Here is a 17,730-nt window from a genome sequence, read left to right on the forward strand (position 1 = left end):
AGCTGATGTTCCGGGAGTGTCATTATAGTCTAAATATGAAGTCCACTCTTTTTTAAAATATTTAATAAAGTCTTCATCTTTAAGCAGCGATGTATTAAATCTCCAGTTTACTTGGCGTAGTATTATTCTTGTTCATTAGTGTTAAAGATACAGGACCATGATCGCTGACAGCTATAGATTGAATCTCAGTGTCAGAAATGTCACTCAGCAGTGAGCTACTGACCAAAAAATAATCCAGACGAGAGTAGGAGTGATGAACATGTGAGAAAAAAGTATATTCCTTACTGGTTGCCAATTGCGCTGAGTTCCTGCTGTGTTGAGCCTATCTATTTCTTCATTTAGTCCAAGGTTGAGGTCGCCTCCAAGAGGTTTCTGATGTTAAAAGCTGAAGTAATGGCTTCTATAGCGTTATTGGCAACAATGTTACCAATCCCTTACAAAATATTAATATCATTGAAGAAGGCTATGTTTTATTTTCTTTGGGGAGGTCAACATAAGAGAGCAAAGAGAGAAATTATGTATAAACCAGTAGGGAAAGGGGGGAGAGCAGTACCAGAAGTAGAGTCCAAGTGTAATGCAATGTTTATCACTCCAATTTTTAAGGCATGTTTTAGTGACCCTAAAGATAAGCTTTGGCCATATTTTACTAGGTTTTGGGTGGGTTGGAGAGTGTTACAGGCCCCCTTAACATGCCCTTCTCTGAACAATATCCTGTAATTTACAAGGTAGTGATTCGTTTGTTGAAACGTTTTCCGAATAAGATTACATCTCAGGAGATAACTCGTGCAACTATAGAGGAGATATTGTTTCCAACAGTTAGTATGTCACTGATAGAAAAATTACGTGAAATCCACACTAAAATGGCTTGGGGTAATGTAAATAATAAATTTCTGCTAAATTCTCATAAGAACTTAGCGTGGCAAGCTGCCCAAGAATGTCTGCCAACAAGAGCTTTTTTGAAAGAAAGGGAGTGCACAAGGAGTGCACAGTGCCCAAGAAAGCGGTGTGGGGAAGACGAGACGATTAAACATATTTTGGGAATGTTTCTTTGCAAAAAAAGTCTGGGACCTATTAAGACAGTGGTTGAAAGATCTAAGTAAAGAAGAGTTGACATGAAATTATAATGTATGTTTTTTTGAAAACAACTTGGGAGAAAGGGGAAACATGTTGGTGGATAATGGTGAATTGTGTAAAAGATGCTTTGTGGAGAGCGAGAAACATCTGTGTATTTAAAAAGTATGAAATATCGGAAAGAGTTGTAATCAACAGCATGATTCGTTTGTTGAAGGATTATATTATAAGAATCCCCTTTGGGGAAAGTGAAGAGAACAAAAGAAAGATGTGGAAAGTACCAAGGAAGTATTTGAACATTTGTATGTAGAATAATGTGAGAGTAATAGTCGTTGTTTTGGACCTTTTTGTTTTTGTTTTTCCTTTGTGGGTTTCCCCATTTGGGTTTTTGATTTCCGATGTTTCATTTTTTTTTTTTTATGAATGAACTGATGTAATTTTGGTTTTGAACAATAAAACTCTTTGAAAATTGAAATTGGTTCACCCAGACCCACCATGGCGACATCGACGGCTAATATGACAGGTTCCAGGAGGAACGCTGTGCGTTTTGAGATGCAAGGCAATTGCAAAATGGATCGACTACATTTCAGCAGGATTGTTATCCAGAAGGAATTGGGATTTTCTCCAACGCAGATTGACTACATTTTCGGCTTGCCTGGAAAGAAAAGTTATGAGGTGATTTTTGCCACCAATACGCTTTTTGAATCATGTATTGACAAGTTTAATAGACTTAAACAATCAAGACCTCAGCTGGAGAATATTAAGAGGACAGCGTTATCAGGAAGAGAACCCAAAGCTGTGACAGTGATTATGCATTCGGAATATGTGAGAGGGGAAGATATTAAGATCTGGTTGTCCTTTAAATGTGTGGTGATGAGAGGTTTGGACTTAAAAGACAAAGATGGAATCCGAACCGGAGCATATCGTTTCTATGTCCACCTGCATAGAGATGAGAACTCTGGTGATTTGACTCACCTGCCCCCAATTATCCAATTAGGGGCAATCAGAGGATATGTTTTCTATGCCGGGCAACCCAAGACATGCCGTAAATGTGGCGGCAACGACCATCTAGCCACAGAGTGCGACAATGTGGTTTGTAAAAACTGTAACAGTGACGAGCACATTGCAAGGAAATGTAATCTTTGCGGGGGAGAAGGACATAATTTTAGGGCATGTCCCCAATCCTATGCAAACAGAGTGAAAAGACCACAGCTGCAGCAATTAGAGGAGATACCAATGCTAACTGGAGGAGGTCCACACGCTGATGAAGATGCAAGTAACGACCAAGCCAACGAGCGCCAGCAGGAAGTGATTGAGGGCCAAACGACCTACAGCGGGGGAAGGGGAACGAGTAGATGACCAGCCCTGCCAAGTAACTACACACGAGGATTCAGCGACGGTGGTGACAGGGGAGACCACAGGATTAATGGATGGGAGTGAACAACTATTAAAGACACAAAAAGTGCCTACGACTAACGTGCATGTATCTCAATTGGGTCACAGTAAAATCTGGAGTACGGCAGGGATGTCCCTTGTCTCCTGTTTTGTTTATACTGGTGATGGAGCCATTAGCATGTGCATTAAGACTCAATGAGTCAATTAAAGGTTTAACCCCAACAGGTAGTGGGGGGATGGAAGTTAAATATTCTATGTATATGGATGACATAACTTTGTTGCTTACGGATAATAAGTTGATAGACGAAAGCCTGGCAGTTTGTGAAGCCTTTATGGCAGCTTCGGGGATGAGAATTAATAAGGGTAAGAGCGAGGTTATTTATTTTAAGTGGCAGGAGATTAAGGAGAATTGGGAATTGATTGAACATTTTGAAACAATGAAAATTTTAGGGGTGGAAATAGGAGAAAATATGCAAACTAAGAATTGGAATTCAAAACTACAAAAAATACAAGGGAAGCTGTTGAGTTGGAAGGACAGAAAACTTTCCTTTATAGGTAAAGTTTTGGTGTTAAAGGCATGTGTCTATATGTTTCTGGCAACTACACTACCAATTCCATATAAAATATTAGCCTCGCTGAGGAAGGCTGTTTCACTTTCTTTGAGGAGACCAACACGAGAGACTGAAGAGAGAAATTATCTACAGACCGGTAAAAAAAGGGGGGAGAGCAGTCCCAGAAATTGCATCTAAACTTAATGCAATGTTTATCGTCCCAGTGCTCAGGGCTTGCTTCAATGACCCTAAAGATAAGATTTGGCCATATTTCACAAGGTTTTGGTTGGGTTGGAGAGTGTTGAAGGCATGGGGCATGCGATGCCTTCTCAGTGTACCTTTCTCTGAACAATACCCTGCTGTCTATGATATGGTAATTCAATTGCTGAAGCATTTTTTGACTCAGATCACACCTCGGGAGATAACTCGAGCCAATTTAGAGGAGATATTATTTCCAATGCATAGAATGACTCCAGTAGGGAGACTTCCTGAAAACCTCTGTAAAATGGCATGGGCTAATGTTAATAATAAGATACTGTTAAATTCCCACAAAGACTTAGCGTGGCAAGCTGTTCAAGAATGTCTACCAACAAGAGCCTTTTTGAAGGTAAGAGAGTGCACGAGGAGTGCGCAGTGCCAAGAATGAGATGTGGAAATGACGTGACGGTTAGACATTTGTTTTGGGAATGCCCCTTTGCTAATAAGGTGTGGTGTTTATTACGGCACCAGTTGAAAGAGCTATATAAGGGGGATTTAACATATGAATGTATAATGTATGGGATTTTGAAAGGTAGTGGGGGAAGAGGGGAAGATTGTTGGTGGATAACAGTGAATTGTGTTAAAGATGCATTATGGAGGGCGAGAAACATTTGTGTTTTTAAAAAATATGAAATTCCTGCAAGAGTTGTAGTAAATAGTACCTTTAATTTGTTTAATGATTACTTTACGGGAAGATATCCTTTTGGAGAAGGGAGTAAAACAAAATGTATGGATGTTAGTTGAACATTAGTATATGGCAGGGGTCTGCAACCTTTAACACCCAAAGAGCCACTTGGACCCGATTTCCACGCAAAAGAAAACACTGGGAGCCGCAAATACTTTTTGAAATCTAAAATGAAGATAACACTGTATATATTGTTTTTTTTACCTTTACGCTTTGTGTGAACAACTAAAGTAAGTAAGTAAAGTTTATTTATTAAGCGCTTTTCACAGACAGGCAGTCACAAAGCGCTGTACACAAATATTAAAATAAACACTACAATCAATAGACATTATACACAATGTAAAATATCAAATGTAAAGAATATAAAATACATAGATCAACAAAAGGCTTGTTTGAACAGAAAAGTTTTTAACTGCTTTTTAAAAGAATCCACAGAGCAACTAAGGTGTGTCGCTTATGAAATCCATGAAGTGCTACCGAGAAAATTACATTTTATTTATGTAATTAACACATTTTGAACTCTTAAAGAAAGATAACAAAAGGAAAGATACCCAGCTGAACTAAAATGATCCATGTAGCAAACAAAAACTGTTGTGAGTCGCCACCCTTATATCGCCTTTGGGCTTTTGGAGCCTTGACCTGACTTTTAAAAAGTAATTGGAAAAAAAGCACTATGCTGCTGAAAAAAAAATGGCTATTTGCAAAATTCTGCCTAAATATGTATTTTACCTGGTTAATGTGTGTGATGGGGCGTGGTCTGCAGTGCCGCTGCATGGGAGTCGGGCGCACCTGAGCAGCACCCGCAATCACGCCTCGCCACCTTAAAGTCTGTACTCTCTCTGCTGTTGTGTTGTCGGGCTGTGAGCTGAAAAGCTACAGCCCGTATCCATACAGCAACCGTGTGTGAAAAGTGGTCAATAAAGAGATGCTGAAAAGCATGTTCATACAAACATCGTCGGGTCTGCCGTGGTATGTTTACAATAAGACTTATGGTCCCGAACCTCTGCGCACAGCGTCTGCAAATCGGGGCTGTACGAAGTCACTTTCATCTTTACGCAGGACTGTAAGCTGTCATCTGTGAGGCGTAAGCGGTGTTTGTTTTTAACATAGTTCACGGTGGAGAACAGCTGCCGACATAATGTGGATCCAAGATCCATAATTGGCCTGCCTGGGGTTGAAAGTCTCAATAAATGCACAGCGTTTCAGCGGAAAAACATAATAAGATATAATTTTATTTTTATATTTCAAAATCACAATAATCTTCCAATTTAGGGTTGCCGACCCCTGGTATATGGGATCCTTTGTTGAACCTCTTTTATATTATTTTTATTTTATTTTTTCAATTTTTTGTTTTGAGGTGTTGTGGCTTTGATGCCTTTTCTTGGTCTAGATGTTTGAGATTTTGTATAACATTTCTGTAATGAACAATAAAAAATCGTGAAAATTGTAAATTGGTTCACCCTCCATGATGATGACACCAAATGCTACTATGACCTTGACAGATTCCAGGAGGAATGCTGTGCGTTTTGAGCTACATAAACATATCGCTTCTATGTACACCTGAAAAGAGATGAGAACTCCGGAGAGCTGACGCACCTACCCCCAATTACCCAATTAGGGGCAATTAGAGGATATGTCTTTTACCCTGGGCAGCCTAAGACATGTCGTAAGTGTGGTTCCAATGACCACTTAGCTATGTGGTTTGTAGGAACTGTAAAAGTGGTGAACATATTACAAAGGATTGCCCTTACCTAAGGAATTGCAATTTATGCGGGAAAGAAGATCATACCTTCAGGACATGTCCACAGTCTTATGCAAATAGGGTGAAAAGGCCCCAACCCCTGCAAACAGAAGAAATTCCAATCGTAATAGGAATTTCATCGCCAATGAATGTGGATAAGGGTAACAACCAAGTTAACGAGTTTCAGCTGGAAGCCATTGAGAACCCAACAAGGGCTAATCAGGACGGAAGCAGCTGTGTACGAGGAAACAACGATGTCTCACAATTATCAAAGGAACCTGAATGGAGTTGAAATTATTCACGAGGAGATGGCATCCTCCCTAGGAACTTCAGACCTTACCCTTCCAACAAATGAAAAGAGTGCAGAGACTTGTTGGATTTTATGTTCCCGGATTTTCCAACGGAGGAGACAAAACATACTGTTAAGTTTGACGAGGAGGTTTTCCCTTTACCAGCACACGCCATGGAAGACAAGTTGCCCCGCTCCCCTGAACTAGTATTACAACCTGGGCCATATGATGTGTCAGGTTCACTAAAGCGGCAAATAAATACGTCAACGGAATCTTCAGCTGGAGATGCTGACTTGGAACACCCGTGGCGTGGTTGGTATCAAAAAAGGAAAAGAAGAAGGTAAAGGTCCACGTCACGCTGTGCACCATGTTATTGTTTAAATGAGATTAATTGCAGAATGACAGATAGTAAGGTTAACAATAACAGTATTTTGTCTCTATCTTCAGGTTTTACACGCTTACATTTATAAACGCAGTTACTGTCCCTCTATTTAGAAAGGCAGAGGCGTCACGGTGTAATTATTTTACGTGTAGTTGTTTTTTTCCTGTGTAATAATATTTAACATTGCTATCAATACATTTTTCGAAAAATGCCTCTCTGTGCAAAATGGGTTTAGAAACATAAACAACTGTGAGATGCTGTTTGTCCGTGATTTGAACTGAGGGAACAAATCGTGGCAGGATCAGCCTGATATTATTTGTATCCCACTGTAACGTTACTGTATACAGAGCTAACATGTCAGGAGTAGTTAGTCTTTACAAGAAAGGTTTGTGAACTAAAAATCAAGAATGTGGGATACTGTTTATCCGTGATTTGGAGAGCCCAGCGCGTGCTCCCGATGCAGGGGAAACAAATTCTGCAGGGGAGACCTACCTTGGCACTTGTGCAGGTGAAGCCAAAGGGAAGATATGCTTCACCATATTTTCTAGTCTTTGGCTTAGAATGAAGGTTTGGAAACATACTTGGCGATGCTTCATCTCCTGCTTTGCGTTTGTGTGGGAGCCCCGTCAAAAACCTGTCCATTATGCTAGCAGTGTCCAAGTGTTTTCTGTTTTTTTTTCTCTTTTCATACTGCTCCCCCCCCTGCAATAGCTCTATCCCTTATGACAGCCAAGCTGTCTGTCATCTTACGTCCTAATATCCCACGTTTGCCCTACTCCAATTAGCTTAAGTATAACTGATTGCAACCAGAAAAATAAAGCCTTAGTAGATATTAAAATTTTAGCTAAAGCTTGATTTTTCTCACTATTCCATTACGTAGGTAAGACAAACATTTCCCTACTCAAACCTATAATGCTATTCTTTACTAGCAATAAAAACTCTAAGGTGTAGTCAACACATATCACAACACTAAATCCATTTTGCTATAAACACACTCTAAAATCAACTTTAATAAGTGACAAGGATTCTCCTCCTTCTTCACCTGGTCTCTTCCGGTGACCTCAGACTAACTAGGAAACTCGTACTGGAAATTTCTTTATTTTTATGTATTGATCACATATTTTAATTACATCACTTTAGTATGGCAAAATCACTCCTGACACCTCTTTGTATACATGCATGTGAAATGTTCTCACAAGTGGGCCTCAGGTTTTATTACACCTCACAGAGGTGTAGACTTGAAGATCTCCAGAACATCCTGCTTTTAGGGAGGTGACGGGTAGTCGTAACTTTTCTTAGAGTGGGAGAAGGGCAAGGATGAGCTGGATTGAAGGCATAGAGCTATATGATGTGCTGTGGAATGTTCTTTGTTTGAGAGTGCTCTGGGAAGGTATAAAATGGTTCAGGGCGGTGTCCTTCTTCAGAAAATTGTTTGGTGTTTGGTCTGAACATTCTCTCCACTGCAGTGTTTTCTTTTTTTAATAAACCTCACTTCAAAGATAACCCTGGTTGTTGAAGTTTATTCAAGATTTTCTATAACAAACTATAAATACAGGAAGTGACGCTGCATTTCCTCCTTTCGATCCTTGAACACAGGTATATAAGGTGAGGGTTTTTCAAAGTGTTTGTTGTAGTGGCACAGGCAGAAGAGTTGGCTGAGGCCGGAGACTTGCATCACATTCCTTAAACACTTCAAGCTGTAAACTAATGATAGTTATATAAGAACAGATGCTGCTGGTGCAATAAGCTGTACATTTTACGTCCAATGGATGCATGATCTGATTAGTTGACTAATCGCAAAAATAATCAGTGACTAGTCGACTATCAAAATAATCGTTTTGGGCAGCCATGTATTCTTCCCACACACCTTTGTGATTTGAGGAAAATCAACCCTAAAACTACAGCACACATTTTACATTATCTGCATTCAGATGGAGTGGATGTTAGTCTGCTTGTGCTAACTGGGATATCAGTGTTTAAATTGGTCTGTTCAGGCACAGCAGGAGGAGTCAGAGGGTGTAGCATCCCCGGTTGAAAAGATGGTCTCTCAAACTGATGGTTCACAATCCTTTTATTAAACAGCCGTGTATGTGAACACACCGTAAGAGCTACAACATACAGAATAAAAGACTATTAGTAAATCAAACAGTGTGTTACCTTTAACCTTTTGACTTATTCATTAATCACAAAGTAATTATCTTTACCTTACATAACATATAACAGTGAAACAAATTTAGCATATAAGTGAAATCGTTGCATCGCTGCCTAAACATGACGAGGTATGTTAGCACCCTCTAGTGGGTGAAAACTTAGCCTTTATCCTTAGTAGCGGTCAGCAGCTATATGCTCCGTAAAACAACAAAGTACATATCCACAGGACAAACTTTGTTACAAACCTTGTTCCTTCATCAACCAGGTGCTAAGAAACTGCTTTCAACTCAGTGTTGCACCTTAATAGCCGTTCTTTTCCCCATTCCCGTCCATTAACCATAGAGCACAACTCGCGCTTCTGCTATATGGTTTACGCCACTTGATTTACGGCACCTTGTAGCTCTGTGACTTTCAAAATAAAAGCACCCACTGGGTCCAACAATATAATAGTCACTCATAACTTTACAAAACACTTTACAAAATATTAATGAGGTCATTTACAGAGGGTTCAGAGTCTGTTACCCCAGTAAGTGACTCAGAGCTTAAGTTGACCTTTTTCTGGAACCAAAAAGAAAATGTACTTGCTTGACCTTTATGTAATTAATGGCTCTGAAATTATGCCTGTGTATGAATAGAAATTTATACACAATGACACACACATCATGTTTTTAAGTAGTGTGTGAGGCAGTAGAGTATGAGCTGTAGTACTGAGCTTATATTCATAAACAATAACTGTAGACAAGTTAAATAATTCTTTAAATGCGAGAAATATCAAAAGAATGATTGTATCATCAGTACTTCTACCATCATTATATGCAAAGAGCAGGAATGCACTCAAAATGTTCATTATTACTGAACAATAATTGGCAAAGGAATAACTGAACCCTATTTATTTATTTAAACTCTGGTCATAGCATTTGAATTAGTTAGTAATCAACTGTTTGTTAAATCACGTTTTGCTATTAGTAACAGACTTTTACTCTCATGAATACAATCTCCACAATCAAACATTTATAGAAATTTTATGAAGAACATAGTATCGTCAAGCCTTAAAGAAGCTGATGGTGAACGGAAAATGAGTCAAGTCACACACGTTGTATAAATTCCTTCCTCTTCTTCTTGCCCTCCTCTTGCCAGTACCACTTGTATGAAATCACATTTATGTAAGTATCATATAAGATATAAAATGCCCATTTGATGGGCATCCCAGAAAGTTGATTCTGTTCATCTGGACGTCCTGGGTTATTGACTCAGTTTTTGAGTTTGTTTTGAACTTGTGATTAATTTCCTTGGAATTAAGAGATAATTTATGTGCTTCCTGAGTATCTTACTTTCTAGTGCCTCTGAGTTTGGTATTTATAATTCTTGATTTCTTGTTTTGTTATGTTGGTTCCCCTTCCATGTCTAGTCTGCCCTAGTTTTGTCTCTGTGTTTGGTCTTTATCTCTGTTCTTGTTTACCTTCAGTCTCCCCAGTTTGTCATAGCTCCATGTCCATTTGTCCCCAGTCCTAGTGTAAAGTTCTCATGTCATTGGTGTGCACGTGTTACTTCCATGCCACCTCCTGGGAAGAGCTGAGGAGAGTCCCAGATGAGGGGTCACCCAGTAGCCACAGAGCAGAAGCCAGAGGGGGCTGGACAGGCGTGCCCGCCGGCTCTGCTGGCAGCCAGCTGTGCCAGAGTGAACCGAGCCGCAGGCCCAGAGGCCGAAGGCCCGAGAGCCCCCTACACCCCGGAAGAGGCCTGACCGAAATCTCTTAAAACACCGGGCCCCTCCCCTACCTTCACTGTGTGCTCATGCACCTAGCACAACAGAGTTTAATGTGGAAGAAGTAGCTGAAAAATTAAGACGGAAAAAAACCCCTAAAAAATAAATGCAAATGTGTAAAATGAACAGTTTGAGTTTCAGTTCACAATAAAAGCTTTTTGTTGTGAAAGATTAGCCATCCTTGTATAACAGGAACCGTTTTATACACGGTAGGTGGCAGTGATGCGCCAGATCAGAAAAAAAACCCCACCACGAAATGGAAGTTCAAAGTTCACCAGGAAGTCATCCTCGTGTTTTTGTGGTGTAGTTACGGCATTGAGACAGGTGCGCACATACCAGAAAGTGGTTAAAACACCTTTTTCGGAGAAGTCATCTCATTGAACAGGTGAGTAAATATTGGTGGAGAGTCGGTGGTGGTAATGTGCTGCTGTCGTCACCGTTACAAACGTATGATTTTAGCTGCTGTTAGCTTCAGTGTTTGCGGTGAAATGCGTGAAATTTCCGAGCTGGTTTCTGCCCAGTACGTTTATTTCGGAACGGCGCAGCGCCACCGTGTAAACACTGAATGTTGTAGCAGCTATTTTAGATTCAGTGTGCGTGTAGTATCGTTAATAATCTGCGTGGTTAGGGTAAACACGTGACTTCACAACGCTAGCCGGCTAATGGCTAGCTCCGTATGCTAACCCTCCTAGCTAACATCCATATACAGACGGGTCATTAAAAATAATGACGTCATCACGTGTCTGAAAAGGAAATGTATAAACATTATACGTGGTTTTCTTTTTCTTTTTTAAATATGCATTTTATGGTTGTCACATAAAACAACGGTGAATGTTTGTACGTGAAAACGTCGTTTTTTCAGTTAATCTTGCATTTAAAATTCAGATTTTAATGGTATCGTTAAGAAGCATCAGAAAGGGCAAACAAAATAAAACATTTGTTAACAAACTAGACATAACCAACTCCAGAGAACCAACTTTCTTTTAAATAAAATTGTTTACGGCTAAACATCTCTACATTGAGATGCCTGTGATTTTTTTTTTTTTTTTGTTGTTGTTTTTTTGGGTTTTTTTGTGCTATATGCTGAAAGTAAACCTACTTGAATCCCCAGGTTCCCATGGCCTCATATACTTGCATCAGCTGCCGAGTAGCTTTCGCAGATGGTGAGGTGCAGCGTGCACACTATAAAACCGACTGGCATCGGTACAACTTGAAGCGGAAGGTGGCCGACATGCCCCCCGTCACTGCTGAAAACTTCCAGGAACGTGTCCTCGCTCAGAGGGCCGCTGCTGACCAGCAGCTGACCGATGCATCAGCCACTGAGTACTGCACCATCTGCAACAAGAAGTTCTCCAGCGCCAATGCTTACCAGAACCACCTGCAGTCCCACAAACACCAACAGGCCGAAAAGCAGACCCTTCTCGCTGCCCAGAGGAGAGTGGAGAAGATGAATGAGAAGAACCTGGAGAAGGGGCTTAGTGATGAAAAGGTGGATAATGACGCAAGGAATAAGGCCCTGCAACAGGCGCTGAAAGAACAGCAGAGATCGAGCCCTGCCAAGCAAGACCATGCACAGACCTCACAAGGAGCAACAAAGCAGAGGACTGAGAAGCTGGATAAACCTCCCAGGATGATGTGGCTGGAGGAGCAAGCCAAGAGGCGAGAAAGAGAAGAAGGTGGCACAGCTGGTGAAGGTGAAGGTGAGCAGATTAAATGAAATAAAAAGCATTTCTCAACTGTCTGAATGTCCTGCCGCACCCACAGAACATTATAAACTGAACGTTGACATCAACACTTGCACTAAATTTAGAGGGGAAAAAGCAGTGAAAATGTCATGTTGTCTTAGTTTGAATGTATTTCCATAAAAATGTTGCAGAAGACTGGGAGGATGTAGATGAAGATGATGAGGGCGATGATAGTGATGAGATGGAGGCAGATGATGAAGAGGAGGTGATGGATCAGGAGGAGGGAGAGTCCACCGCTCTGTCTGACACCCAACCTCCCGCTCTACCCGGCTCCATCCCCGTCACTGACTGCTTGTTCTGTTCCCACCACTCCAAGTCCCTCATGAAGAACGTCACACACATGACCAAAGTCCACAGTTTCTTCATCCCTGATGTGGAGTTCCTCGTAGATCTGAAGGGCCTCATCCGTTACCTCGGTGAGTTTTGACTGTAAAATTGCAGCAGCAAGGCTTGTATTAATATAATGGTGTAGTTACAGAAAGATGTGGTCAGGATTATCGCATACATAAAAAAGAAAACATTCTTTTGCACATGAATGTTTTTTTTCTTTTGTGCTCCAACAATTTTTTAAAATTTATTTGTTTTACAGGAGAAAAAGTCGGTGCTGGGAACGTGTGCTTATGGTGTAACGAAAAGGGGCGTTCATTTTACTCATCAGAAGCAGTACAGAGTCACATGTTAGACAAAAGCCACTGTAAGCTCTTCACAGATGGCGATGCCGCCCTGGAGTTTGCAGACTTCTATGACTTCAGGTAATAAAGACTTTTAACCAGAGCCTCTCTTTAATGTTTAGCAAATAGGGTCCTTTTTTGTTTAGTGGGAATGGATATAATGCATCTTGCTTCGTTAAACCCATCAAAGGCTCATTGATTTTCACTTTTCTTTTGCCAACAGGAATAGTTACCCTGACAGAAAAGAGGGGGAGGATGCTGAAATGGATGATGAAGAGTTGGCTGATGACAAGAACCTGGAATATGACGACGAGACGATGGAGCTGATGCTCCCTTCAGGTGACTTGAAATGAGATTAGTTTTTATAATTGGAAATCCTGGTCAAGTGTTAAATGTATGTAAAGGAATTATATGAATGCTTGCTCTATAAGCCATAACTCTAAACTTTTCATAGCTAACATAAAAATCGGCACCGATTTGGTTTTTAGTTGGTAATGGGTCACATAGATTCAGACCGCAATGCTGATTGTCCAAATTTAGATATATGCTGTGGTGTATTAACAACAACAACCTGTAAAATAATCACATATAAACAATAATTAATATTTGTAGTCCTTTTGGTCAGGAATGTTGAAATAAATTAATTTGCAAGACTCCACCATTGATTTTTTTTTTTTTGATAGTTTGCTCCGTCTGAAGAATGAAAGTTACTTTCAGTTAACAAGCTGTTGGAATTTGGGGGTTTTAGTAAGAGAAGAACACAAGAAAGATGTGATAAATTCAGATGATTCCAAAATTAAGGAATTAAGGCACATTCTGTAGTTTTAATGATATCTAGTCCTATGAAAATATAACCTGTTCAGACCAACTGCATCAGCTCATAATATCAATAATTTCATAATCATCCCTGTCTGAAATGCTGTGTACATTCTAAATTTACAAATTTGGAACCTATTAAAAACAACAGGCAACATCTTAATGGGTTTAGTAAATTTGGAAAATAATACATATAAGTATGTATTAACTTTGCCGTTTTTGTTGGGATTTTTTGGATAGTAAAAATATTAAATAACTATTACTAAAATCAATGAAAGGGTGAGCCACCAGCAGTACATTTGGATAACTGCTTACTCACTGCTGGCCTCTTCTATTTCCTGTTGATCTTATCTTAAGAAGAAAAATAATTAGCACTTTATCGTTGTCTGATTTGCCTTGTCCGACTGGAAAAACATGGCAGAATTGATTGCTGCTGCAGAACTGCTGAGCAAGTCTTTCTTTAGATTTCTCTGTTGTAACAGAATCCATGTCTTTGCTGTGTGTTTCTTCAGGTGCTAAGATTGGCCACCGCTCTCTTATGAGGTACTACAAACAGCGGTTCGGAGCCCAGCGAGCGGTGGTTCTGACCCACAATAAGAACGCCGTTGGCAGAGTGCTCCGGCAGTACAAATCCCTCGGCTGGGGAGGAGATACAGGTAAGAGTCAGTAAACACTCGTCAAAAAGCAGGATTTCATTTAGTTAGTAAGTTTTGTCGCAGCTCAATTTATGAATCACTTTTGACTTTGTGACAGTACAGCCTGCTTGTTCAGCAATGAGTTGTCGACCCTGTTTCCATGTCAAAGCCTTTACTGTGTGAGCTTAGGCTTGTTACTCCTCCACATGCTGCGCAGACTGTGCGCCGTTCAGCAGTCATTCTACCCTTGGAGACCATTACTGTTAGCACTATTCTTTTGTAGCAAGCTGAGCTACAAGATGATGATGAAGATGATGGTTAATCAATGATGTTGCTATGTCTTAAAAATGCAATAGAAGAAAATAATGATTCTAAGTGTTAAGAGGTTTAGAAAAAGATGTGGCTGTGGAAAGGTTTTTAATAAGAAACATGATTTTCTATAGTGCAGAGCTGAATTTCCTCTGTTTATCCAATCATCTTTGAGGATCTTAGTCCAGATCATTATTCATTGTTGTATCGTTATGCTACAGCCTGCAGCATTATGATTTTCAGTTATTAATCCTTCCTCAATTCTTGTAAATAATACCCAGAAACTCCTGGGAGCTTCATTATTCAGCTGCTGTTGGTGATAAAGGTCAATAATAATTCCATTTATATAGCCCGATTTAAAAACAGAGAGCCAAACAACACACAGCTATACAATAGAATACAATACAATTTTATATAGCACATTAAAACCAGAGGTATGCCAAAGTGCTTCACAGAACCAATTAAGAGCAATAACAGATACAAATACAATTAAAGCTGCAAGCAGCGTTACGATTATTGACAAATGGCATAACAAACATTTCCGAGCTCGAGTCTCATCATGCCTGCGACCTTTGGGAGAGACTGGACATTGTGTCTTTGAGTGACAGCAGATTACTGCTTTTTGGCGAGTGTTTGAAACTCCACGTGTCGCATGACCACCCCGTTTCCCTGAACGTAAAAAGCTTTGCAATTTAACATCACAAAGGTCTTTAGATTCCACGCACTGGAGATCGCGTCAATCTGACGAAATCGCTTGGAGGAGTTCGTCAAAATACGGAGCCTGAAAAGAGGGGAAATGTCCCCAAAATGACACATTAATTTTAAAATGGCTGTCTTCCTGTTGGATTTGGGATATTGCTCCAAGAGACTTTTCTTGATATCTTCCATAAGCTTACCAGGTTTCAGACTCGTAGATGAAACACAGAGCAGGGGCTGATGTTTTGAAATTTTGTAGGGGGCACTGTGGAGCCATTTTCCGCTATTCAGTGAAAATGATCACAAAACAAGAGCTTTCATCACATTGGAGCTGTGGGCCAAATTTCAAGACTTTTTTTAAACTTTCCAAGCCCCTCAAAAGCCACTTCATCTTTCATGGTGAACTGCGTTGCCATCAGGGTGCGCCGTTCAGTTTAAAGTCACAATTTTCGCACTGAAGCATCATGAGGGACTGATGGTAATATTCACCGCTTTTGAGGTGGCCATGATGAACCTGTGAAAATCAGTACAACAAAGTGTAAGACATGACATTTCCTGTTCCAACTAGGTGGCGCTCTGCGTATTCCTGACAATGGGCATATCAATCTGTTCAGGGCGGGTCTGGCATCATGTCTGTAAAGTCTGGTACTGATCAGACTGGATTTCATTGAGTTATACTAATTTGTTTCTTCATGGCGAGACATGAAAATTCGCCATGCTGCTGGGGTCACACCCTTTTGCGGAAACTCTGTTTTCACTGTAACCCAAGACCAACTCCTTAAGGCTTTCCTGGAGAATTTTGAGGTTGCAGATGTCACCCATCACAATACTGTATCCCAAAGTGTAAAACATGACATTTCCTGTTCCCAAAAGGTGGCGCTCTCCCTGATGTCAAATGTGGCAGTTGAAATATATTCAGGGGTGGAGCTTTATCATATGTGTGCTCTTTGGTCCAGATCGGACAATGTATGACAGAGTGAGAGGCGATAAGATTTTCATGGCGAGTCATCGAAATTCGCCATGGCGCCACGGCCTCACCGCAATCTCCGCAATTTAACATGGCCCAGGTGTGTAGTTGACACTGACCAAATATGAAGTTTATGCAATCAAATCCCAAGAAGGAGTTCGCAAAAGTTCGAGGCATGGAAATGGCAAAATTAGAGCCAAAATGTCACCTTCACTTCTAAATTGCGGACTTCCTGTTGGGTTTGCGTCAATGGGCCCAGTGACTTTTTTGTTCGTCTCGGAATGATACACACGTGTGCCAGATTTCATACATGTAGCTCAAACGATGTGTTCGTAGGGCTGCATTTAACAACGCAGAAGTGGCGCTCTAGAGCCATTTCCCAGTGCTCATATGTAAAACAATTAAAATACGAAATTTTTCACCAGACCTGATGCATGTGCAAAATTTCACGAGTTTTTGAGCATGTTTAGGCCCTCAAAAAGGCGCTTGTTTTGCCTGAATAATAATAAGAAGAAACGGAGCAGATACAATAGGGCCTTCGCATTCTCAGTGCTCGGGCCCTAAATGGCAATATATTTGCTAACAATAAATCGCAGAGCAGAAGATCAGTGTCAACAGAACAAAAAAAACAAAAACGCCACCTTCTGGCACTATTTGGCAACTGAGCTTTACAGTTTAATTCTGAAATACGCTTTTACTCCCCAAATTACTGAGCATTAATATGATTGCTTCCACTGATGTCAGTGCTTGGATGATTATCATTAGGCATCAAAGTTGGACTGGCTCTGCACCAGGACTTGTACTGAGCCAGTGGGAAAGGACTGCCAAAAGAAAAATTCATGCAAAGATTCCCCCCTTAAAACACAAATGGCGATGGACCGAGTAGGTGCCCAGTGGTTGTTATACAATCTAATATTTTGTTGGACCACCTTTAGCAATGCTGCAGACAGGCAGGCACACGGCCCCTACCCTCACTAACAGCTGAAGTAGTTGATGTTCACAATACTGAGCAACACTTTCCAAATGTATATGTATAGTTCTTATCCCAGTTGTAGTAGTTTAATTCTTTTTCTCAATTGTTTTCTTTGCTTGATGCAGACTATTAGTTTGAACCTTCTGAAACAGAATAATCTCTTTTCCACAATTATGGAATATGTCGTCCAACATGTTTTTTTTTGTTTGGGGTTTTTTGGTTTGTTTTTTTTTGTTTGTTTGTTTTTTAAATGCGAAGCATCAGTTAGGATTGAAACATATTAGTCACTGTTAATTATGTGGTTCTTACTTATTTACTAAGTTAAACCCATTTGTAAACAGATTTGGTAGCTTTGCTTTGTTTGACTGTCTTCTGTGGAACAAACTAGACTATTATGCACAGATAGGACCAACAACAGTACTAGCTGTTTGAAGTTAAGCCACACATGCACAAATGATTAACTGCCATTATTTCAGTCATATAACATTTATATTAATGTATAAAATGTCAACCTTTTTTGGAGTGGTAAAGGCATTTAAAAAAACACTTTTGCTCAATATTTGCAGGGACATATTGAACAATTATTCAGCATCAAGACTCATTTTGGTAAATTTCTTTTTTTTTTTTTT

At 40.1% G+C, this 17,730-nt stretch overlaps 1 protein-coding gene across 2 annotated transcripts in view; it reads left to right on the forward strand.

Moving 5' to 3' along the window:
• znf622 (zinc finger protein 622) overlaps window positions 1-17,730 on the forward strand; it is a 26,114-nt gene that overhangs the window by 4,718 nt on the left and 3,666 nt on the right. Inside the window, exons 1-6 of one of the 2 annotated variants that reach the window (XM_005746322.1) lie at window positions 10,513-10,674; window positions 11,401-11,989; window positions 12,166-12,450; window positions 12,624-12,786; window positions 12,929-13,044; window positions 14,034-14,177. In XM_005746322.1, the coding sequence (XP_005746379.1) occupies window positions 11,407-11,989; window positions 12,166-12,450; window positions 12,624-12,786; window positions 12,929-13,044; window positions 14,034-14,177 (1,291 nt within the window). In that variant the 5' untranslated portion in view covers window positions 10,513-10,674; window positions 11,401-11,406. Of the gene's footprint in view, window positions 1-10,512; window positions 10,675-11,400; window positions 11,990-12,165; window positions 12,451-12,623; window positions 12,787-12,928; window positions 13,045-14,033; window positions 14,178-17,730 lie in introns of those variants that run through there. The other variant, XM_005746323.1, reaches the window with a different exon arrangement.

The sequence above is a fragment of the Pundamilia nyererei genome, unplaced genomic scaffold (genome assembly GCF_000239375.1).
Source record: "Pundamilia nyererei isolate P.nyererei 1_Seehausen unplaced genomic scaffold, PunNye1.0 scaffold00177, whole genome shotgun sequence".
Lineage (NCBI taxonomy): Eukaryota > Metazoa > Chordata > Actinopteri > Cichliformes > Cichlidae > Pundamilia > Pundamilia nyererei.